Source organism: Xiphophorus maculatus, chromosome 14 (genome assembly GCF_002775205.1).
Source record: "Xiphophorus maculatus strain JP 163 A chromosome 14, X_maculatus-5.0-male, whole genome shotgun sequence".
Lineage (NCBI taxonomy): Eukaryota > Metazoa > Chordata > Actinopteri > Cyprinodontiformes > Poeciliidae > Xiphophorus > Xiphophorus maculatus.
In genome coordinates this window covers 23305273-23330978 of record NC_036456.1, presented here as the reverse complement: position 1 = coordinate 23330978, position 25706 = coordinate 23305273, and the positions used below count along the sequence as shown (strand labels likewise).

At 38.4% G+C, this 25706-nt stretch overlaps 2 protein-coding genes across 3 annotated transcripts; one reads left to right on the top strand and one right to left on the bottom strand.

Annotated features, from left to right (window-relative positions):
• Nucleotides 1–292: 292 nt before the first annotated feature.
• LOC102231014 (FH2 domain-containing protein 1-like) lies at nt 293–20645 on the top strand. The gene is made up of 14 exons (XM_023346887.1): nt 293–431; nt 8337–8728; nt 9404–9568; nt 9650–9711; nt 10639–10741; nt 10861–10946; nt 12348–12448; nt 13295–13365; nt 15111–15218; nt 15426–15496; nt 16038–16155; nt 16832–16996; nt 17533–17625; nt 18067–20645. The coding sequence occupies exons 2-14, from the start codon at nt 8447–8449 to the stop codon at nt 20107–20109; spliced, it is 3468 nt and encodes a 1155-aa protein (XP_023202655.1). The 5' UTR covers nt 293–431; nt 8337–8446; the 3' UTR covers nt 20110–20645.
• A 573-nt stretch (nt 20646–21218) lies between these two features.
• On the bottom strand, nt 21219–25256 carry LOC102231274 (tripartite motif-containing protein 16-like). Of its 2 annotated transcripts, none has more exons than XM_023346951.1 (2): nt 25110–25256; nt 21219–23407 (listed from the first exon to the last, which is right to left on the bottom strand). In XM_023346951.1, exon 2 carries the CDS (start codon nt 23387–23389, stop codon nt 21665–21667), a length of 1725 nt encoding a protein of 574 aa, XP_023202719.1. In that variant the 5' UTR covers nt 23390–23407; nt 25110–25256; the 3' UTR covers nt 21219–21664. The 2 variants fall into 2 exon arrangements, with proteins under 2 accessions (XP_023202719.1, XP_023202718.1); XM_023346950.1 differs by having other exon boundaries at nt 25124–25256.
• Nucleotides 25257–25706: the final 450 nt, after the last annotated feature.

The window sequence follows — 25706 nt, the reverse complement described above, 5'->3', positions numbered from 1 at the left end:
TACTTTTGACTTTTACTTTAGTAATATGTACTTTCTTAATTTAGTTCCTAAAACACCAACATTTGCATTTTCTTCATTAACTGTTATGTTTAACATCTTAATACTTAATTTTCTTCACTTTCTGTTGATTATAAACACATTTGTTTTTTGTTTATATGTTTTCTTCTAGGAACGAAGCTAATCTGGACCGAACACCCACGGGTGGGCGGGTCCGATAGAGCTAGAGAGAGAGAGCGGGGGTTCCCTCCACCTGAGTCAGCGCGCATGCGTGATTCCCGCCGCTGGCAGCTTTTCCCCCGCACGCGCTGGCAGGTCGGACTCAGACCGTTGGAGACTTTGGCAGAAAAACACGGACCGTGGATCCGGGAATCGGTGTTTCTTCCCTGTTTCTGGCTCGTTTGAAGGATTTAAACCGGGAGACATTCATTCCGGTGGGTTTATTTTGTGTTTTAACGTCTGTTTTTAAACGCTTTACATTTGATATGTTATTTAAAAACACTGATGTTTGGTGACACTGAGGAAGTGTGCAGGTGTATAACTTCATATTTGATGAATTGCTAGCTTATTTGACAACAATAACCGTAATTTATTAAACATATCCTTTATGTTTTTAAACACCTTCGAGTTTGTATTTTAGTCTAACTTTAATAAAAGAAAATAATAATCAGCTTCTTTCTGTATTTTCCCTTTATTGTCACTTCCTATCAGTTTTGTGTTGCATGTCATCGTGATGATGTCATTATAGCGCCACATAGACTTCTACATTATTACAGCTTAATGACAGAGGCGTCTTTAGGATCCTGAACCTCTGGGGCCGAAGCCCAGCCTGGACATAATATTCAGTTTATTTGTTGCTGAAATAGTAGCTGTACTATGTTTTGTTTGGGATTTTTAATGTGAGTTCAACAAAAATTAGTACAATCTGTTTTCTTTTTGCTATATTATTAGCAGGTTGGTTACAACACTAAAATTGTAAAACGTTGACATTGATGACAAGTAAATTAGATTCTGACAATAGTTTGTATGGAGCTAAATTGGGGCCTTAAAGGTTGTTCCAAAAAAGAAAGAAGGAATCTGAAAAACTAATTTTGAAACTTAAAAACAACTATTTAGTCTGAAAAGTGGTTTGAATTTCAGAGTTCTAATTGTTTAAGCTTTAAAGCAAAAAATTGTTTAAACCAATAAACGTTTGGCCAAGGAGGTTGCAAACTTTTAAAGTAAAAGTCTTTATCTATCCATCCATCCATCCATCCATCCATCCATCCATCCATCCATCCATCCATCCATCCATCCATCCATCCATCCATCCATCCATCCAGACTAATCACTGATTGATTGTTGCTCTAGTGATAAACTAAATCATTCTTGTAGAAAGTGTTGCTGCCATCCCATGGTCACCAGTTTGTGTCCAGTTCTCCTCCCAGTCCTCCCAGTAAGCTCCTTGCCTGGCTCAGCGCTCCAGCTTTGACCCCCTGACCCTCCTGTGACCGCGGCGACAACACTGAAGGGAAGTGGGGGGGGGTGACATTTTAGAAATGCGATGCTGTTTGAGGGTGTCTGTCCCCGTTGCCATGGTAACCCCAGAGACCAGCGGATGCTCAGCCAGCTCCTTTTGCTTGGCGGTAATCATCCTGTTTCCCTCCGTCACAGAACAGAGCAGAGAAAACGACTTAGCAGGGATTTGCTTTCATTTAGCTGTTTTTCTATTATCAGAGTCCCATGATGCCGTTCAGCAGGCGGCTTGGATGTTTGCCTGGTTCCCGTCTGGTTGGGGGGTCCAGGTCCAACCCAGAGCTTCTTAAACACGTGCCTTTGGTGCTGGTTGGCCGTGAAACGAGGCAGATGCTTTCTCCTCCTCCTCAGGGAGTTTACCTGCTGCTGTGGAGAAGTTTGGATGTTTGTCAGAGAGTTTGCTGCTTACAGCAGAACTCCATGTTGATGTTTTCCTTCTTTATGGAAGTGAGAGAGCGTTATTCTTAATTTATGGTTTGTTTTTTGATGGTTTTCTTTGTGTTTGGACTCTTTCTTCACCAATAAATAAAATGTGGATGTTTGTTTGTGGAAATAATCGCACTGCTGATGAAAATAATAATTAGGTGTTAAACTTTGGCGGTAAGTTGTTTTAATAAATCACAAGTTTATTTGCCTTCTCACCTTCTTGGCCCATTCAGACGATATTTGTTGGTACTTCAGTTGGTTTTTGGATGGTAAAATGTAATTTATTCACATATTGTTTTATGAGTAGATAGATTTATGATTGGTATTATTGTATTTATTAATTAGATTAATCTGAAAGGGATTTATTTCATTGCCAGCAGGTGCAGAGTTAATTTTTGATTTTGTGTTTCCTGTTTGTATTGTTGGATTCTTTATTTTTTTTAGATATTCTCTTCAACATTTCTTTAGAAGCTTTATTTGTTTAAATGTTGTGGATAAATATATTAAGTATTTCTTGGATGATTCTGTTAACGCTAAGTTTGTTTTTTTCTGGCTAATCATGTTTTATTATATATTCTATAGTATTTATAGATAATTTGTGAATGGTCTCATAAATAGTCATGAGCAACAGCTGTATAAATACTTGCCTGTATTTCTTTTAGGGCTGCAACTACTGATTATTATAGTAATTGATTATTCACATTTTAAAAAATTGTCACTTTCTATATATTATTACAGAATTAGAACCAGGTGAAGCAAAAATTGTAACTTTTTTGAGTTCTGGGTTCAAGAAGCTTTTTAATCTTATGCAAAATATTCATATTTTCTGTATAGTTTTGACTTCAATACTGCTCTGATTCTGCAATAGTGACTAATTAACTACACTGTAAATGCACCAGGATTAACCAAAAGACTATTTTTCATTTGACGATACTCAATTTGTCCTGCTAAAAAACAGTCAAAGGCAAACAAAGTTAAAATGACTTAACTACGCTAATGTTGTTAATTAATACAAACAATAAATACAAAACAAGGAAACTACAACGTATGTATCATAAAGAAGTAATTTAAGAAGTAATTAAAACTGGTGACCAGAAAATATGAACGTGATTTTTTGCAGGTTTCTGGAAAAAATAAATCTTATTTACATCTGCTCATGATAAAAAAAATAAATCTGTGCTATGAATTCAATGTCTAAAAAGGTCTTCTGCACCATTAGTTTACACTGCGTTTAAGTGTTTATATTTAAATATTCCCACCAATCGAGGAAGACTGTGATTAATTTCTGGGCTTTAAATCCGTCCCTTCACATCTCTGAACCGTTTCTGCAGCGCTCCGTTTCCCCGTTTGGAAATCTGTCACAAAAAGTGTGGGAGCGGTAATCTGTCAGACTGCTGAGCAACAAGCAGCCGCCATAAAAACCTAAAGAAAATTTAAAGAGATGTTAAAGCTCGTTATGACTCAGTGTCTGAAAAAAAATGATTTTTTTTTTACATCCCTTCCTACAAACATACTAAAAATTTTGAGAAAAATGTAAAATTGAAAATAATTATTGGTTCAAATCTTGAAAATGTAGTAAAACAAAACCAAAAAGCAGTTATTGGCACTTATTGTACGCACTGAAAGAAAAATGTTCATTCACAGGATTCATTTACAGAAGAACTGAACGTTCCCATTTGTAAAATCTTGTAAAAAGGTTAATTTATCATTTATTAGTTGCATAAAAGATTTGTCTTTTATCTGAATTGTTTCTATTCATCTGCAGGTTAGGAATAAATTAAAGATGAAATAAAACCACCAATAACAGCATATTCCTCCCAAAAATGTGTTCCATCTTAAAACCTTTTAATCATTTTGCATCAATTTATCATTGGAAACATGTATTATTATGTTATTGTTGTTTTTTAATCCAGAGCTGAGGTTCACCAAGGCTTTGGCCAGCTGTTTTTGGAACAACGTGTAACTTTCCATACACATTTTACAACAATTATTAACTTTTCTTTCATGCATATAAGCTGCAGAGAAGTGTTAGAACCGAGCAGAGATTATTATGTTTGACTCCAGATAATAGAATAAAGCTGTTTACCTCTGATCCGTTTTGAGTTTTTCACTTTTAATTTATCAGCAGCACAGGGAAACCTCGTGTTCACGTCATTTCCAGATGAGCTGCTTGCATTTGAATAACTCCACAGATCAGATTGTCTCTCTGACTGCGTTACGGTGGATCACATAATGACTTGTGTGCTTTTCTTCGTCCTCCTTTGTGCCACACAGAAGAGGTCAGATGAATCTGAAGTGTCAATATTTGTCCTTGTTTTGTTTTTCAAACAGGTTTCTACGAACCGTGTTTGTTTTGCCGTACACGTTCACGTCCCTGAGGAGTGGTGACCAAACTCAGAGCTCACATTGTTATCGTTTTATTCAGCTAATATTGCAGCTGCATGAACAAATACAGGATTTAACCTCTACCAGCCTCTAACATGGCATATTAGGGACACTGCAGATAAAAACAGAGCAACTTTTCTAGAATAACAAAGACATTTCTGAGCTTGAAAAGTTGAAAATTGGCTAGAAAAACTCAGAAAATTTTTGCTAAATCTCAGACATTTTGTAGAATAAAACATGGAATTTTTGAGCTTCAAAATTTTTAAAAAATTACTAGAAAAAACAGGTAAATATCTCAGTTTAAAAGGTCAAAAATTTGCCAGGAAAAAAATCTGAAATTTTGAGATTATTATCAGAAATTAAAACCTAAGAAGATTTTGAGTTTAAAAAGTTGAAAATTTTCCAGAAAAAAGTAGAACAACTGCGACAGACCGGTGACCTGTCCAGGGTGACCCCGCCTCGCGCCTGGAACGTAGCTGGAGAGGCACCAGCAGCCCTCCTGACCCCACTAGGGACATGGGTGCTAGAAAATGGATGGATGGACTAATAAAATAAATCAATTTGAGGTTAATCCCAAAGATTCTTGAGAAAAAAAACAACAATTAAATTTCTGAGTTTGTAAAGTTGAAAATTAAGTTGTTTTTTTTTAAGTAAATCACTTTGAGCTGCCTTGTTGCTTTAAAATAAACTTGACTCGTGATCAAAATATGTCAGATTCTCCGACACAAAACGAGTTTGGACTTTTAAACTCCAGTTAAATTTTATCCCGAGCTCTCTGCATATTATTTACCAACACTCTGTGAGTGCGCTCAGTCGGTGCTCATGTGACGAAGAGGAGGAGGAGGAAGGGGTCGGTCACTCATTCACCCTTCCTGCCTCCTTCGCCATCGAGGTCGCTGCTGCAGGAATGTGGAGCGAGCGACGGACGGATGCGTGGATCATAACTGGGTCGGTTGAAGTGAGGTTTTGTTTTCTGAATGAGCGCGCTTCACTGGCCCAGTGGATTTCCCAGCATGCCTCTGGGGCTGAGGTCACCAGCACTGGGTGGTGACCAGTTTGTGAAACAGAGCTGCAGAAATTTGAATCTTTCACATTTAGATCAGGAGTCTGAGGAGTTTGGATAGATATCGTTTTTTCACTTGTGATCTTTTGTTGTTTTTTCTACGTCTTTTGGCCGCCATATTATGTCTGTAATATTTGGCTTCATGTCTTTTTGTTTCAGTAAATTTTTTATTCCTTCCTTTGATCTTGAGTTAATTTCTTATTTTTTGTGTGTGTCTCTGTGGTTGTTGTGCATCATATTGTGATGGTTTATTTATCTACTTTTTCCTTTTTCTCACATAATCATTTAGTAGCTGCTTTGTTTTTATTTTCATGACTCTGATTATTTTAGTAATTAATCAATCGATTATTGGGACGATTAATTGATTAATCAACTAAAAATAATTTGCCACATTCTAAAGATCTTTTATTTAACTACATAAGATTTTTTCTTAACAGTTTTTTGTGTGCGTCTCTTTGCAGTAACATGCACGAATGGTGGCTTGTGAATTTTTATGTTATATTTGGTTTTCTTATGTTTTGTAGGGTTTTCTGTTTATATCTTTTGTGCTTTTTTGCATTTTTCTCCCTAACCGTTTCAATATTTTGTGTTTATTTGGATGTTGACTAAAATAAATGCAACTCTGGTTGGTAATAGTAGTTGTGAGGCTGCAGAAAATGATCAAAATGATGTTTCTGAAAATGTGTGCCTTGTTTATTTTCAAAATTTGAGGCCAAAACTGATGATTTTCCCGGGTCAGCGTCTTCGCTGCCCAGCTGTAAACCTTTATTCTGCTTCCCTTTGAAGACAGGCGGATGAAAGATGTGAGGAAAAAGACGGAGGCAGCTGTGATGTCAGCGTAGCTTTCACACACACACACACACACACACGCACACACACACATATGCTAACTGTGACCCTGTTTTTGTTGTGCGCCACATAAACAAACTGTCATTGTTTGCTACGCGGTCCGTTTCCACGGCAATCAGCGGGTCAATGACCGGCAACACATGGCATCCCTGGCATCTCCTGCACTCTGGACCACCAGCATTATGATACAGAATATCAATCTGTGATGGTTAACTGATGACATTTTATAGTGATGGAAGTGAAACGATCAGAGGGAAAAGCTCAGGTTGAGCCGTTTGGAGGTGAACTTGGTGAGAGTTGAAGGTGGAAATGGAGACGGTTGCTGTGACAGAGGAAGGATGTAAAATATGGAGGCTGATGCTTCGCTGTTGAGCTGCCAAAAACACAGAATGAGCCATTTTATAAAAAAGAAACACAACTTTATAGTCTGAAAACATTTTGATTTTAAGCTTCTTTTTTTTTCACTTTTCTGAAAAGAAAATGATATGAAGTGAAAAATTAGTTGCATCCTGATATCTGGGAAAGCAAACTCTGTGTGCCAATACAATATGGCCACATATTTGCTTTAAAACGATTCCTTATCGTTTATTTTCTAATAAAAAAAGTAGTTTAACCTATAAATGAACGTCCTGCCATCATGTTTAAATCCCAACAGGAAGTAGTGGTTTTGATTTACTGATTGGTTTTAGTTTTGTGCTACACTACCCCCTAGGGGTTTGGCATGTTTAATACAACTTTCAGTGTCGGGTTTGTGTGGATTTATATGGATGAAAACTTTTGTGAAAACTATCCCATGTGACGATACCATTTTCTTTTTTTAGGAAAAGTTTTCAGATAGTAACTGTTATCTTTACATTTTTTTCTTATTTCCAGGTAAAGATTAAATCACAGCTGTGGTGAAAATGGTCTATTAGAGGACAGAGAATGAGTGAAAAAGTAACCAAAGTCCAAAAATAACACTTTGTTAGGTTCAGGAAGGAATGTGGATGTTAAAATAACAGCAGGAGAAAGCAGCAGCAGCTGGGTCGGGTCGCTGGTTCTCACACACTGGGTGGTTCCGGTTGTTAGCACGATTGAGCAGAAAATTTGATGGAAGGATTCAGGCAATCAGAGATGTGAGATTAGCTTATGTAACGTCGCTGTCGTCTTTAATTCATCAGCAGGAAGTGGAAATATTTGTTGACGTGAATCCAGAACTTCACACGGTGATTTCCTCCCTTAGTGAGCATTAAATTATTAAACCCTGCAGGAAGGTAGCCATATTTGGGCTTCCTGTCACAACTCTGCAGCCGTTCGGTGGAGTCAACAAGGCAGCTGATACTGGAAACTTTACATCACTGCTGAGATCGGGTCTTCATTAACCTTTGAGCAGCAGGAGGATTGATGAGAAAAACCTCAAATCAGAGGAGAAAAGGAGTTTTTACCAGTAGAAAAACAAGATTTAAAAAGAAAATAATTAAAGCTGCAAAAAATACAAGTTTAATTTGGTTAAATTTAACTACATGATTACAGACCTTAATATGGAAAAAAATCATCCATCTATAAGTCCATCTTTTTGTAGATTCTGTATTCATATCCTGACCTCTACATTTTTAATTTATAGTGATTTTTTTATATTCATTGATTTAAAATGGGAAAATACTGAATATCCTGGGGATTTGAGTCCAGAATGACTGAAAATGTGCAGAAAAAATGTCTAGAAACTCGTCACCAGTTTCACCAGTTTAACAGGATTAAAAAAGAAATCAATAATATAAAATTGAGATAAAATTGTTCTAGTAGATTCATCCAAACAGCAATAAAGTTTCTAAACGTAGCAGCGTCACTCTGGCGTTTGCTTCCAAATTTTAAAAGGGATATTTAAGACCTAAGCACCAAACTAAAAACTTTTATCATCCAGCTTTTACTAGCAAAATATAACTATAAATCATTCAAATTGAAATGATTGTGTTTGCTTTAATTAATCATGTGATTAGTTGATTTATTGGTTATTGCGACCGTACTAACACAAATACAGTCAGATGTCTTCAGCATCCAAGTGTTCATTGAAATTGTTTTCTACTTGTGTTTAATTTTGTTTCTCTTCAACTTTTCTTTCCAGGCTGCTGATCTTCACCCGCTGATGTTTCGAATGACTCTTCTCCACTGTTACCATGGTTACCCGTGATCCTGGTGACCCTTCAGTCTGTTCCCGTCCAATCAGACGTGGCGATGCACGTCATGGGCAGCGTCTCCCCGGCCAACGACATCCAGGGGTTTTCCTTCCAGGAGGACGCAGCCGTCGCTGAGGCCATGTCTCCGCCGTCCGCGCTCAGATTTTCACACAACAGTAAAAATGGAACCCAACTCGTAGAAAACCTTCCTCCTCCTCCTCCTGCTCCTCTTCCTCCGCCGCCGCCGCCTCCTCCTCTGCTGCCTGCAGATAATCCAGGTGGGATGAAGAAGAAGAAGAGGGTGAGGAGTTTCTTCTGGAAAACGATTCCAGCGGAGCAGGTAGACTGTAAAACACAACCAGTGGACTTTACTTCAAAATTTACGCAAAATTATGTTATGCAACACATAAAAACAAATTAAGTTGTTCAATTTATGTATTACAAACCTAAAATAATGAGATAAGTTTTGTTTTTTGTACATGAACCGAATAGCAAAGACATCTTGACACTATAAGTTATATTCAAAGAAGCTGTTTGATTAAAGCTTTTTCATTTTAAACTGATTACATTAAAGCTTCAGCATGTAGCTTTTATAAAGAAAATGCTATTTTTATTTGTTAAAACTGTCACCATGTTGTGACAGTTTGTTATAAGACAGATAATTTCTGAAAAGATCGATCTCCTTGTCTCTGGGCTACTATTTCTGTCTGAAGAAATACACAAAGACAACCATTCAGATCCAAAAGGTGCTGTCAATCATCCTCATGTACTTGCTACTAAATGTGCTAATGGCAGAGAAACAACTTACCGTTACAGGATAGCCATTTATCTGCTGTTAACCGCTAACCCTTTATAATCTAAAATCCTCACCACTTTCAAACACTAAAATTTTTAACATAACTTTTTACCAGACATTTTTTCATCCATCAGTTCACGCCGCCTGTTAAAGATGAGTGCCAACAATAAGTTGATGAGAACTTATGCTTTAGAACAAACAATTGAATCTTTGCTTCAGGTCAAAGGTCACGCCAACCTCTGGACTCAGGGTCCAGTCCAGCAGGATTTCCAGATTGATGTCCAGAAAATCGAGGAGCTTTTCACGCAGAGCGACGGCCCGCCGGTTTCCACGCCGACCAGAGGAGGAAAAACCCGGGTGTCGTTCAGGGAGGCCAAAGACGAGGTTCTGGTCCTGGTTCTGGTTCTGATGCCTGTTGGTCGACACTTTGGACCCAGACTCTAACCATCTCTGTGTTTACACCAGGTCTCCATCCTCGACTCGAAGCGAGGGCTGAACATCGCAATCTTCCTCAAACAGTTCAAAAGGTAAATAAATGGAAATATTTATTTTTAATTAGTGGAGAAACTCAATTATAAATTATAATCAAGTTGATGTCAGGTTCTGTAATACATAGTTCTCAAGTTCCAGGAACTTTGTAATTGACAGCCATATTGGTAGGCAGTTGCTATGACAACAGTAAACAAGCCGCAAGCTTAATTAGTCGATACAATGTCGCCATTGTTTGACATCCGGTACCAAATAGTTAATTAAAAGTCTTTCCTGGCCCTTTTGCCTGTTTTCCCTGTCTAAGCTGAGAAACTAATATTTCTTGAAACTTTATTTTGGTTACAGAGCCTTCATAATCCATTTTAGTCACTGTTGTTTCAGTTTTTTTCCTTTATTTATTTTGGATATTTAAAATGTTTCAAGTTCCAGTGTTAAATGTTCTGTAGAAATTTAAGTTTTTTTTATCTTGTACTCACATTAATATGACATTATTATCATTATTTTAGTTTAAAATGATCTCAAAACTACAATATTATTGTATATCACAAATATTTCTGGGACAGTTTATCGTTCAACAAAATTCATTATCATTACAGGCCTGGTTGATGCTGACATTACATAACATCTGTGCTGCTACATGTTAGCATTGAGATGCTAATCATAGCTAGAATAGCATCGCTAATAGGCTAACTCCTGTTAACACAACTTGTAAACAAACACACCAGAACATATGAGGGAGGCGCTCTGACTATAAATTATTTTACACTGATATAAATAGTCATATTAACCTGTGCAAAAATTTTAATTCATCTTCATTTCTTCTATTTAACTCCAGATGAGCTTGTTTTAAATCTGAGTTTGGTTTATTTTTATTTTTTACAACTGATTAACACTGACCAAAGTGTCATTTAACACATTTGGAGTGTAATTTAGCTGTTAATTAGATAAAGCATTTTCCCCTGCAGGTCCAATCAGACGCTGGTGGATGAGATTCGCCATGGCAACAGTGAATCATTTGGGGCGGAGCCTCTGAGAGAGCTGCTGAAGCTGCTTCCAGAAAAAGACGAGGTGAAATATTTCATCTGACGTCTGAAGCACAAACATCCTCACTTACAGAGAGAAATATAATATATTTATTCATAAACGTATATTTGTTTTGATAAAACTCTGCTTTTGTTCCTCTGAAGGTGAAGAAGCTGAAGGCGTACCGAGGCGACGTCTCCAAGCTCTCATTGGCCGATTCCTTCATTTATCTGCTGACTCACCTGCCCAGGTGAGCTCACTACTTTATCAAAACAGTTCACAAACTCAGAACTAGCAAAACATTTTAGCTAAACATGCTCACATTCAGAAATAATCTGTCAAGTTTAGAAACACTTTTAAATAAGATGTTTTTTTAAGTTGTTGCTAGTAATCAGATTAGATAATAAAGCAAAAAACAAACAAACTGCTTCAGTCAGCAAACTAATCACTAATCACAAAACGTTACCAAGTATTTTTGGTCTAGTTCCTATTGCAAGTATGTTAGTTCACTTAAAATAAAACAAAACAAACTTATAATTAACTTTTCAGCAAGATACAGAAGCTTGTTTTAAGTGAATAATTCCTTAATCATGAAAAAGTACTAAATAACTGATTATTTCACTTGCAACATGGGCAAATGTCTTGTTATAAGTGAATATAATACTTTTTCTGCAATTTTAAGAAATTATTGACTTAAAACAAGCTCCTTGCTGAAACGTTATTTGTAAGTTACTGTGATCTTATTTCAAGTGTACTAAGATATTCACTGTAGAAACTAAAACAAAATTACTTGGGAAGTGTTTGTGTTTTTGCAGTGTAAAAACACGAACTGAATAGAAAATCTGAATTACTTCAAAAAGCTGCTAAGAAATAGACATAGAAATATTAAAAAACAGCAACTTAAATCATTATTGCATTAAAAAACTTGATAAAGTCTATAGATATCAGTTATTTTTCAAATAGCATTTCGCATTTAAGCATTTTTTCTGACATGAAAAAAACCAGAAACAAACCAGCATAAATATGCAAATAACTAAATACTCAAAAACTAATTAGAACATGGCATAATGGGAGTAAGAATCCAACTCCTTTTAATCCAACTCCTTCTCCTTTTTTATCTTTAAAATATTTACCAATTACCAGCTGATATCAGTGTCCGATCTTATAAAAAACAAACCAAATCCCCTTAGGAATGCGTATTATAAACAATATATTCATATTTACAGAAAAAGGAAAACAAATAACTTAAATAAGTGATCAAAATATCTGTGAAAACAATGTTTTTGTACAACCTGAACATAATACTTAGATTCTGCATGTTTAGTGTGATTTGCTAAGTGCTTCTAGTTAATTAATATAAATTCACTGTACAATAGAATAGAAATGGAGAAATTCAGGTTTATCAGCAGTAAAGTGAAAATGAAAGCAGATTCAAATACAGATAGAAATAAAATCAGATAAAGAAGATTTATTTTCTGCTGCTGAAACCTTTGATGCTGGTGTTACCACCAGCTCACTTTCTTCTGTTTCTGTCATTATTATGACACCATCAATCCGTCAGCCTCTGTAAAACATTTGACATTATAATGTGAAATATTACCTTTAAATATCTGTAAGGATCCATGTCTCTGATATTCAAATGTCTGTGTAGTTACTCGGTCCGCATCGAGTCCATGCTGTTAAAGGAGGAGTTTCCTGCTTCCTGCGACGCCATGAAGCGAGATTTTAAAATCCTTCGCTCTGCAACCAAAGGTAGCAAACATTTTACTCTGAAATACCTGAAATATTTAAACTGTTGGTTTTATTTGCTTCTGTGTTTAACTTTTAACCAAAGAAAAAAAACATTATAGTTTATTCAACCTTTCCTGAACACTAATGGCATCATATTCCTTCATTTTCACTTCAGTTATTTATTTTCAGAAGAATTTTATGTGACAGACCAACACATAAAAACTGTGTATAATTGTACAGCCAGTGGAGAATTATGAATATTTTTAGAGTTTTTCTAAAACTAAAAAATCTGATCTGATTTCACTTTAATTCAGACATCAAAGAGTTAATAATTTGCAGAAACACTTTTTGCTGCAGTTGCAAGAAATAATTTTCAATCTACGCATCATTCATCACCCTGACCACTTTTATCATCTGTTACAGAAAATGAAGATTTTAAAGGATTAAAATGACGGATTAATAAATCATGACTATAATTTGCAAAGTGGCAGTGCAGGGTATATTTTAAAGTAATTCCTCAGACTTCCCTTTGAATGTTTTCCTTTCACTAAACTTTCTGCAGTGATTTTTGTGTTTTTATGAATGAATGCCAGAAAAAATGTTAATCTGAAGACAGATATTTGACAGCAGACGACTCAGTTTCTACTAAAGATAAAACAGCAGAGCGATGCTGAAGAAGCTCACCTGATTTCTTCAGATTCTGTGCAGATGTGCAGAGCGATACGTCATCCTAACACGTTGATTATTTTTAGCAGTGTGTGTGTGAATCTCTGCCAGAGCTGCTAACTAAGTGCTGCCACTGTTGGCTCGCTCTCTCTCTTCTCTAACGACACATTTCTTCCCTCCTTTCGTTTTCCTCTCATCCAGAGTTAATGTGCTGTAAGGAGCTCCACGCTGTTCTGCACTTGGTGCTGCAGGCCGGAAACATCCTCAATGCTGTGAGTGGGGAATAAAAAACAAGTCATAATTAATTAGAAAACCAGCTACAGATTGTTAACTCTGTCTGGCTAATGTCATATAAAACAGATTAAAACTCGTTTTTGTTCAGTTTTCATCTCTGGTGCAGAAAACTGTGACATCAGAAAGCTTCCTGCAGCTCGTGATTTTATTTTTTTTTACAAGGAACAGATGTTCACTTATTTCAAGGATCATCAGGGAGTGCTAGACTCAAACCGTATCATTATCCCTTATTGTTCACAATACTCAAACTGGAAACTTCGCCTTCACATGCTGCGCAAATTACACAGAGGCAGCAGAAACCTTTCATGTTCTGCCTTTAAAACATTTAAATATGCTTATAATCTTTACCATCAGCCTTCCTCTCATGCGAATAGCTCATATTTCTGACCAAAAATATATTTTATGCACTTCTTATTTGTTATTACAAGGCTTTAAAACGAAATCTGTTGATATATGAAGTTGACAGACGAGGGACGTCAAATTACCATAACAATGCAGCCGCAGCAAACCACAAACAATAACGGACTGAAATAGACAGTGACAAAAAAAGAGACATGGACTGACAGCCGGAAAATCTGTGTGAAAGGATTCATAAAATATAGAAAACAAAAAGAGCATCAAACCCTTCGTACGTCATCCAGTTTGACACAATAAAACTTCAAATCTGAATGTGTTTAACTCAAAGTAGTGCATTATTGTGAAGCTAAATGTATTTTTTATATATTTAGTGATTAAAGTCTGAAAACTGTGACATGGTGAAAACAGCCGACAGATCAGGAGAAAACTAGAAAAAGTATAAAACAGAGAATAGCTAAAATCCACAAATGCATCAAATTTGGCTGAAAACATGAATAAATACCTATTTTAATCGTTTAAACACCAAATATATCTTAATGTGGACTAAAACACTACACCTGAACCTTCAGAGCCACATAAAGACAGTTACAAAGTCGGCCTTCTATCACCTGAGGAACATTTCCAGAGCTAAAGAACTAATGAACCAGGAATATCTACAGAAACTCATTGATTACTTCGAAATAAAGATCAATCAGACAGCTGCAACTGATCCAAAACACTGGAAATAATTCAGTACACTTAAAATGAGACAAAAAATAACTGAAGTCACTTTTCAGCAACATATTGGAGTCAATAATTCCTCAATATTGATGAAAAACTTCTAGTTCTGTTGGAGATTATTTCACTTGTAACACGAGAAAAATGTCTTGTTTTGTTATCCTATAACTTTTCATTGATATTAAGCAATTACTTAAAACAAACTCCTACATTTTTCTGAACAGTTACTTGTGAGTTAGTTTTGTCTTATTTCAAGTGTACTAACATTTAGATATAAATTAAACAAAAATACTTTTGTGTTTTTGCAGTTTGAGTTCTAAAGTCCTTCCAATGAGAGAACAGACTTTAAAATACTTTATTTAGTTTATAAATCACTGAAAAGATCTGTTGCTGTATCAACCTTCCAGACCTCTCAGGTCTTCTGGTTCTGGTTCTGCTCTGCATCCAGAACCAAACTTGGGGAAGCAGCTTTCAGCTTCTGTGCACCACAAATCTGGAACAAACTTCCAGAAAACTGTTTTAAATCAGGGCTAAAGACCCGTGTTAACTGGAACATCATTAATTTTAGTCTGGATGAAACCTTGGCAGTGCAGTGGTGAGGTTTGGGCTGGAAGCTGCTCCAGTTGTTGCTAACTGCTGTGTTCTGCAGGGAGGTTCTGCAGGAAACGCCGTGGGCTTCAAGCTGTCCTCCCTCCTGTCGCTTGCAGACACCAAGTCCAACAAACCGGGGATGAACCTGCTGCACTTCGTAGCTCTGGTCAGTGAGGTCAACCTGAAGATGGTGGATTACCACAAACCAGCTTCAATCATGTTCTTTTAACTCAAACATTACGATTTTCTCTTCATCTTAAAATCTAAACTGCAGAGTTTTTGCAACATTTGCAGCTGTTTTGTTCTAAATATTGAATATTGTTTCCTTCTGACTGCAGTTCAGGTAAAGTTGAGATATTAATTTTTTCTTCAGGAAGCTCAGAAGAAAGACCAAAAGCTGCTGGAGTTTCCTCTGAAACTGAGTCACATCCAGGCTGCATCCAGGTGAGACGGCGCTTCCAAGGTTCTCAAATACAGCTGAGGGTCAGGTCTCACACTGCAAAAACACAAATCTGACCAAGTGTTTTTATTCAGTTTCTAGTGCAAATATCTTAGTACACTTGCAGATATAGGAACTTGTTTTAAGTCAATAAATCCTTAATATTGATGAACAAGTACTAGCTCTATTGTCAAGTGACCTGTAACTTGTCCAGGTTACAAATAATCTGCCAAAGGATCTGGAACTTTTTCATTAATATTTTAGGGACTTGTTGATTTAAAACAAGCTGCTATATCTTGTTGAAAAGTTACCTGTAACTTTGTTTTGTTTTATTTTAAGCGAACTAAGATATTTGCACTAGAACATAAACCAAAATACTTAATTTTGTGTTTTTTCAGTGCATGTCTGAGTAAATTTCTTATAAGACAGCGCCCCCTGCTGACTTTGGTTGGCAAAGCCTTTTCTACAAAGCCAAATCACATTCCTCAAATTAAACTGAAATAATTGCATTGAAATAGGAAAAACCAATTGTGTCTCTTTTGTTAGGATCTCCATGGAAACGCTGGATGCTGAACTGCAGCTGCTGACGTCTCGCACGCGCTCAGTAGAGGAGAGCATCCAGAAAGACACAGAGCTGCTGCAGCAGCTGGACAGTTTCCTTCAGGTTAAACAAAGTTTCACATCATTTTTCAGGCTGATTCATTTCTGCATTTATTTTTACACGACTCAAAATGCAGGTAAAATTAGCTGTAGATATATCACAAAAAATCAATTACAAACATTCAATTTAATAGTTGTAAGTAATTGATAAGCACCATAAAAATGCAAACTTGTCTTTTTATCTGAAACACTTTCCTTCCTTCTTATTCCATTTTTCCATATTTTAGCAGCTCAAGACTTAGATTTGATGGAAATTTGGTTTTATGGGTTAGAAATAAAAAAAACAAATAGAGCAATGGAAACAAGGAGAAGAAAACATTTTTGAATAACTAAAGTTAATTAAGACTTTTTAGAGAAAGATACTCATGTCTGACAGGATTATAGATTAGTCAAAGTAAGATAATTGATAACACTTTATTTTAAAGGGTGTGTGTAAGTTGCACTAAAACTTGCATTAAAAGTCCATTAAAAGTGCCAGCTTTGCAATATTCAGCAAATAATGGCACTTTTATTTCAAACTTGCATTAAAACTTGCAGTTAAAGTCCATTAAAAGTGTCATGTAACCCCTTCAAATAAAGTGTTACCAAATAATAATAAAAAAATAAAATCCATGAAACTAGAACCATTAAACATCCTGAAGTAGAACCAGCCTGTAACGGTTTGTGTCGTTGCGTCCCAGAGCGCCACATCGTCGTTGTGCTCGCTGCGCGGCGGCCAGCAGCAGCTGAAGAAGGAAGGCAGAGAGCTGATCGACTTCTTCTGCGAGGACAGAGACTCGTTCAGGCTGGACGACTGCTTCAGCATCTTCCAGACCTTCTGCACCAAGTTCACAAACGCTGCCAAGGTTTGTTCAAAAACTCTGTAAAACATATAGGACGAAATTTAAGGGTTCATCCACACCAGACATGTTTAGTCCGCTTTAATCAAACTCCAGTCCATTTGGGTAGAAAGTCCGGTTCGTTTGGGGAGGTATGAGCGCGCAATCAACAAAAAAAATCAAACTCTGGACCGCCTAAAAACCTTGGTCTCAGTTTGGTTGAAGTGAACTCTGGTTTGGTTTGAATGCATATGTGAACCCCAAACAGATCAGTGATCGCTTCAAAAGCAGAAAGTGGACTACAGTGCAGGGCATTCTGGGTAAATAGATCAGACATTTTGATCTTATTGCATCATTTGAAGAGTAAAGTTGAAGTTAAGTTATACCAGTTAATGTTAGGAACAAAATATTTCCTCATTTATGTGGAATAAAAGATCAAATGAAGATCAAATGAAGTTGGTTTTAAAACCTGTTTTCTAAGTTTGCGTTTGTCAGAAATGAAAGAGTCATTTTGGAAACTGAGGAAACAGTTTGGTAAGAAGTGTTTTTTCTGGATCTTAAAGGAGAACAAGGAGAGAGAGGCGAAGGAAACAGCTCGCCGTCAGCGGATGCACGAGGAGGAGCTGAAGAGACACTCATGGTCCGGAGGAGAGGAGGTAACAGAATCCCACTCTGGACAATTTAAGATTATAAATAAAATCCCAGTTCTCTGATTAGCACTTACTTTGTGTCTCACTGACTCCCGGATTGTTTTACTGACAAATTATCCCTAACTTGCACATGAGGTCATGACTCATTAGATTTATGGGACACAAATCTGACAACAGGAAAGAGAGAAAAAACGTTGATTGTCCAGTTGGTCAAATTGGTGGACATTTTAGCTTAGCACCCAGTGGTACAGTTGTATATAGGCTTCTGTGAGAAGTGAGAAGACATTTTTAAATGACCACTAATTCCTGAAGTCATGGGACAAAGGTCTTGGCTCCTGCTGACGTAGACGTAAACAGGGCCAACCATTCAGGAGGAGTGAGACACAAAACGAAACCCACAGACTTCCTGACCAGGTAATATATTTCTCTTGTGCGATTGTGTTGTAGGTGACCGGAGCCCTCGGGTGGCGCTGCAGAAGTGAAACCGACATGTCAACAGCAGCAAAGGATGAGGTTGGACTTTTACTGGACCTCCTGAACCCAAAGTCCCAGTCTCGCTCCTCTCTGAATACCAAGCACGTCGCTCGAGGACGTTCGGGGAACTTCCAGCGAAACCGTAACTCTCCTTCCAGCTCACCATCTCTCGTTGCAGAGCGGGAACTTAGCGCAATGTTGGAGAAATCCAACGACCTCAGAGTTCCTCGGCAGAGAGGAAAGGAGGACACGAAGAAACATTTCCCATCAACCTCCTCTAAACTTGAGCCTGGGGTTTCAGGACTCTCTCCTACGAAGGTTTTAACCCACTCAGAGACCCCCACCAGAAGGAACCCTGAAAACATCGATGAAGCACATAAAGATGTAAATAAAGATGAAGTTCCAGTCAAATCTACCTCTGATTCAAAGCAACAGTCTGAGCTCAACAACAGTGGGAATAACTCAACCATCGTCAGCACTGACGAAAAACTCCCCAACAGTCCGACTGAGTCTCGTTTGAGGAATGAAACAGCTGATCAGACTTCCAGAAGACAGAGTGCTGTCTGTAGCACCACTGCTGCTAAAGGAAACATGTCTGTGCTTTTAGAGAGATGCACCCTGGTGCCTGAGCTAAAGGTGTTTGACAGTACCACCACCACCCGGATGGGCGGTGGCGACTCATTGACCGCAAGTCCAGAAGAACAGGGAGCAGACAAACCTCAGAATAACTCCCAGGAGATTGAGAAGAACATTGAGGAACAAGAAAAGGTGATTGTCTGGTGTGTGACAGGTGTGTGTGAAGCAGCCAGTGAAAACACACCTCTACACACAGAGAAGGATCAACAGGGAGGGAAGACTCAGGGAGAAAAGCAGCAAACTTCCTCTGCAACATCTACTAGTTCAGAAGCTCAGGCAGATGGTAAAACCACAGAGACCGTCCCAATCAGCAGCCAACCAGTGCCTGTCTCCCGCTCTAATAACCCTGGATTACATCCAATAATCCCTGCATCACCCAATCCAGATCCCACTCTGACTGCGGAGGCACCTGAAAAAGCTAAAATGATGAACTCCACTGATCAGAGGACAGATGTGGCACCTGGCTCAGAGGAAACATCTGATAATACAAACATAAACAAGAAGATTTTGAGGCAAAGGACAGTAGAAAGTTCTTCAACTGGTGGGAAAACAAAACCTGAAACTTCAACCAAAAACTCCACCAAGAAGTCCCTGAACTCCAGAACTGGAAATACTGGAGTGAAACCATCAAACACAACCTCTACAGGCGGCAGGTCGATCCGCACTCTCACCAGCTCCGAGAACCAGAACATGAGGCGAATTGTACCAATGACAAGGACCAACCCAGGTTCTTCGTCCAGAGATAAAAAACCTGAAAAGCCTCCAGCGAACATCCGCAGCTCCTCCAGAACCACTAGTCTGAACATCCCCTCCCTCCGTCAAGGAGAGAAACCCGGATCTGCTCCGGCGTCCCAACGGTCAGGCTCCACTAAGACCCCGGAGTCCAAAGAGCAGAACCAGGACCTCGAGGGCAGGCCATTCGTCCGGAAACCCCTAAAGAAACCCAAAACCCAAACAGAGGAGAAAATGTGTCTCTCCAAGCTTCGAACTCTCAATCAGGTTGGAGGGGGCAGCGTCAGTGCTCCTGTCACGCCTCTACACAAATCCAGAACCCCGTCATCATCAGCGCTTCCGGGTTTCACCAGAAACACAGCATCTTCTTCTTTCAGAAGAACCAAACCTCCTCTGTCTCATCCCCCCAACACCAGTTCCCCTAAATCCTCCCCCAAGACCTTCTCATCCTCCTCCAGAGCCACAGATCTTCTGGACACCTCTTCCTCTTCCACTCTGAAGAGGTCTCAGAGCGCCAGATCCTCTGCTCCGTCACCTCTCCACAGCTCTCTGGCGCCCCCTAAAGGCCACACGCGAAATGACAGCGGCAGCGACAAGTCAACCCATTCCAAAGACTGGAGCAAGGCCAGCAGACCGAGCTGGAGATAACAAGAGATGGAAACATAAACTCTTGGTTTTTGTTGTTCCTCTGGAGATCAAAGTGAACTGTAGAGTCCAGGTACAAACAGAGGATTCTTCCTAAAACAAACATTTACCTTATTGTTCAGAAATTGTTTCCTTTTCGTTTTAACTCCAACATGTTGGAGGTAAAATTATGGAAACACTAAATATGTGTTCTTTGTACAATCAGTACTAATAATGTGCTTTAAAACCCCACAAACGACACATTCAGAGATGAAGAATAAGATGTTTTCTAACTGAGATATTTATGTAAACATGGCATTCAGTGTTGAAGATTTATGAACTAAAACTAACTATAGAATTAGACTTTCTTGTCTTTTAAAGCTGATAGGCACCAAACAGTGTAACGGGGAAAATATCCTATTGTCTCATTATGTTGATTAACATCAGTCCCAACATTTGTCAGTAGGGGGGACTGTTTGCCTTTTAAACATGTTCATATGATCCTACATTTTAATATCCATTTCATTTGATCTCAATAAACAAGAAGCTTTCTGTTTTCATTCAAGTGATACATCATGTACGTTGGTGAAAGTCTGAGTCTGAATCGGTCCAGGTGGAAAAAATGCTCTTGGTGTGGAAGGATTTCTGCTGATATAGTCTTGCTATCTAGCAAGGGGAAGGACAGAGGAAGGAAAAACCCCGGTTAGCTCGCTGGCTTTTTTTTTTTTTCATCTTTCATGGTTTAACTGATATTTCAGGGGCATAATGTTACACTAAACCATTTAGCAGAATCCAGCCTTTAAATTAAGTTCATTTAACCAGGTGGACATGCTTAACCCCACTAGGGATAAGCATGTTGGATGACAAATGGATTAATGTTACTGTTTTCCTTCTGCTCAGTTTTGTGCAGCGCCATCTGGTGGCAGCACCTCCACGGTCTTTTCAGTTTATTGTCTGTTTATAGGAGGTCCAACACCCTTGTCAAATGAAGTCACCTAGTTCACATCTGAAACAATATTAAATTGACTTTTTGGACACATTTATGATCGTCATAACTTATTTAATGACTACTAAATAATAAACATTCCTTACATGTTGGATTGCATCTGTCAAGCCCAGATTATTCGTACTCTGGCTGATTCTTGAAGCTTCTAAATAACTGATCCAGACAGATTCACCAACATGTTGACAAAAAAATAATTCCTTACCTAACAGTTTAAATCACAGGTACAAAACACTGGAATGAAATGGCTTAATTACCTCCTCCTTGTGTAGATCAGTTCTCCAGAGCCTTGCTAATGACTTAATTATTCTATTGAGGTTGTGCAGCAGAGGCTCATCTAAAGGTTGCAGGACTGCGGCCCTCCAGGACTGGAGTTTGACACCTCTGGTTTAAATGAAGACACAGTGTTCAAGTGAATAAGCTTTATTGCTTAACCTTCAGTGTTAAACTTTACATGAGGTTGGTTATGAATCTTCTAAAAAGACTGAACACAAAGTTTTCAGCACTACTAGTACAACTGGTGATCCCACCTAAAATGAACCAAAAAGAGAATACCCACAAAGCAACACCAGAATATTACTGTGGCTTAATAAATGAAGCAGTGTCTCCTTTGGACCTTTGGAGCCTCAGTCCAGGATAAATGGCCTGAGTGAACATGGTCTGGACTCTGCAGAGGAGCGTCATGGTACCGGAGACACTATAAAAAGCCAGAGTGCCTGCTCTGTGATCCAGGTACACTCCAACTCTGGAGGAAACTGGACCCGATACTGGAGTTTCAATGCTGTTGTGATAAAATGTGTAGCCGGTTGGAGTGCAGTTTAATGCCCAGGATTTGTCGTTGAACCCAAATGCGTGTTCGGCCACTGTACCACTTCTGTACGCTGCAGCAACACAAGCGCCACTTCCTCTCCAATCAACCTCCCAGTAATTTCGACCCAACAGACCCTTATCGCTCATAACCTGAAAGTAGTAAGTGAACCTGTCAGGATGACTAGGAAAACTCTGGTTCTGCTTCAGATACCGTTTTGTGTGATACCACACGGGGAGTAGCATGTCTCTATACATCGAATTTGGATCCTCAGAGACAAAAACTGAGAACTTCAAGAAATCAGCTCGGCTCATTCCGTCTGGTCGAGCAAGTAAAACGTCCACATCAGAGATGACGCAAGAGATGGTCCTGCAGTCCTCAGTCAGGATGTCCTTTAGTTTATCTCTGAGCTCGGCAACAGCTGCTGTCACGTCCTCAAAGTGTCTCAGAGGATGGATGTTGATGCTGGATGAGTGTGTAGACTCACTGAGTGCTGGCAGTGAGGGGTAGTTGAGGAGAAACTGGTTGTGATCCTCTGTGTGTGAGAGCTGCTCCAGCTCAGCGTCTTTCCTCTTCAGCTCAGTGATCTCCTGCTCCAGCTTCTCCTGAACATCTTTGACTCGACTCACTTCAGTTTCCTGCTGGGATCTGATCTGCTGCTTCACCTCAGAGCTTCTTTTCCAGAGAAAACCAATCAGCTCACAGAAAATCTCCTCACTGTCCTCCACTGCTTTATCAGCAGAGACATTGATGGCCTCCACCTCCTGTTGAAGCAGCTTCACATCTTTCTCTTGGTCCTGGATTCTCTGATAGATTTGTTGTCGACTCTCCTGGAGCTTCTTCTGTTTCTTAGCTCTTTCTGCTGCAGCTGGGACTGTTTCATGGCCTTTATGTTCCTCCATAGTGCAGAGATAACAGATACTCTGCTGATCAGTACGACAGAAGACCTTCATCACCTCATCATGACGATAGCAGATGTTCTCCTGGAGGTTCTTGGAAGGATTCACCAGCTTGTGCTTTTTTAATGGTGGAGCATCATAGTGAGGTTGGAGGTGAGTCTCACAGTAAGAAGCTGGACAGGATAAACAGGACTTGACAGCTTTCATCTTCCTCCCAGTGCAGACATCACAGGCCACATCTTCAGGTCCAGCATAGCAGTGATCAGCTATAGTCTTGTTGAGTCCAATATCCTTCAGCTGCAGCTGCTCCACTAAATCAGCCAACACTGTGCTTTTTACCAGGACGGGCCTTGGGGTAAAGCTCTGTCTGCACTGAGGACAGCTATAGACTTTATAGCGATCTTCTCTATCCCAGTGGACATTTATGCAGCTCATACAGTAGCTGTGTCCACAGGCGATAGTTACTGGACTCATCAGTGGATCCAGACAGATTGAACAGGAGATGGCCTCCTGCTGCAGCTTCGCCGTGCTAGGTGCCTTCTTAGCTTTCATTGCGAGTGAAGGACGATCAAAATGTGGCTTAGCTTTAAACATCTTCTGTAACCTTCAGATCTGTGGAAAAACAATTACTGAAATTAACAATGATTCTTTGTTTCAGCAAAATGCTCATTTCATACAAGACTTCTTTTTTTGTTGCTCAACTAACAAGACAAATAAACTAAATATTTCATTTGTATTTAGTGGAAAGTAGTTTTACATCATTTTAGTGCTTTTTAAAATAATGATCACATTGATTTATGGGTTTCAACTAAACTTTTGCTACTGAACTGTTTTACAAACATGAGATGGTGCATTTTATAAAAAATGCATTTTGTGTTTAACAAAGATTTGGCTGCAACTTAGCCAGCAATAAGTGGATGTGAGACCAAAGTTCATGCCAGCTTTTCATACTCTTTGGTCAGACAAAAGAATCAGAAGTAACCTCACCTGTACAACTGGACCTGCAGATTGATATCATTTTAGGAACAATATGCATTTGCTCACTTGGTGACTTTTTTTTACAGGTTTATAGTAACTATAATGCAATTTAATTGTAAATGTCAGCAAACAAAAAGTAAAAATAATAAACAGATCTCTTTCCTGCAAAGCTTGATAGAAATCTATATCAGCCTTTTATAATACCTGTATTAATATTATTACCTGTTTTATATCGGAAAATCTTCTCCCTTGAACTCCTGGCACGTAATTCAAATGTTTGTTTTAACTTTTGTCCTGATTTGAGTTCCATATCTTCATTTTGGCACTTTCAGACAAAGATTACATCCCAACTAAATTACATGAATAAATCTCATAAAAAAAGGGGTAAAAAAAATTACTAAACATCTTAAGGGGGTAAAGTTTATAAAGAATCGTGAATATTTATTTTGTGTGGAGTTAGAAGTGCTGGAGTTAGTCCAGTTTGACATCTAGAGATAGGCCAAATGACCTGAAGGATTGCTTTTGTTCTGTAAATAAGGCCATTACCTTATAAGTACCCTGGTAACGGCCTCAACGCATCTCACAGTTGCACAATTGTTCCTTAGACTTCGACTTCAACTGGATAATGCAGCACAACATCAGCTGCAAAAGGTCACATCTCTCCAAAAACACTTCATGAATCATTTTTATGTAGTGTTAACTTAAATCCTTAACACTAGGAGTACTAGGTTTTCTATTTCTCCCCAGACTTACTGAAACAGTGCCAAAAGAACCAACGACTCTGATGGCTCAAATTAGCATCCATTCTTCAATTGTAAATGTGGTCGTTGACCGTCAGGCCAGAAGGTAGGAGTGTGAATAGTCCATGTTGGGGGTGGGTATCTATGATACCTACAGGAGATCAGATCTCCTGTAGGTAATGCTCTTCAGTCTAGTTTTGAAGCATACATGTCTCTATTAAACTATTTAAAACATTTCTGTGTCCATGGGACAAAAAGATGAAGGACCACAGAGGCTTGAAACCAAACAATTTAAATTTACAAAGACGAAAGAACCACACCACCAGTTACCTCACCATGAGGCCATTCATTTACGTTAAGGATCACAAACCTTAGACTGGTAAGCTAACGCGCTACTATAGAAACATGAAAAACATGGTTTTTAACCCAGTAATTCCTGCATTTATTTACACGTTTGTCTTCAGTAATAAAACGGCATAAGTTACAAATTACGGTTAAAAACATTGACCCAAGACCCGTCTCGTTTTGTTCAGCAAAACTCAAACACATACTTATTAAATCCTGCTTTCGTTGTAATAAGTGATTATATTTTCTACCTTGTCGGTTTTACCTGATAGAAGATAAGAACTGGGCCGTGAACCGAGCGGTACCGGATCCTCAGCAGGTTCTTGTTTGTCCAAATTAACGGAAAATGTGGAGAACTTGTCTGCTTCTCTTCAGCACCGCCTCAGCAGCTGCATAGACGAAACATTTCAAAATTCTACATCCGCTACGTCATCGGTCTTCTTCCGTCTCAGAACAAGCGAGTGGCGCGTTACCGCCACCTATGGACTGAGTTTAGGAACTACACCAATAATAGATAATTATTGTACAAATATATTAAATAAATATATTAAATTCAGAAAATATGCATCCCGTCAGTGACCCAATAGACACATTAACCGTAGTTTGGGAATCAAATATAGATTTAACTAGATTATTTAACTTAATGTGTTCTTAGAGCCATTTTATAAAAGGCAAGAAATTATATTTTCTCTTTCCACCTAAACATATTAAGAAAATGTGTTTTATCAGTCTTTGTACATTTGTTTCATACATCCTCTTTTAAAATGTGAAAATAAAATAACTTAGATAAGGCTCGTTTTACATTATTTTTCACATTTTTAATGGCTTTACAAATGTTTATTACTTCA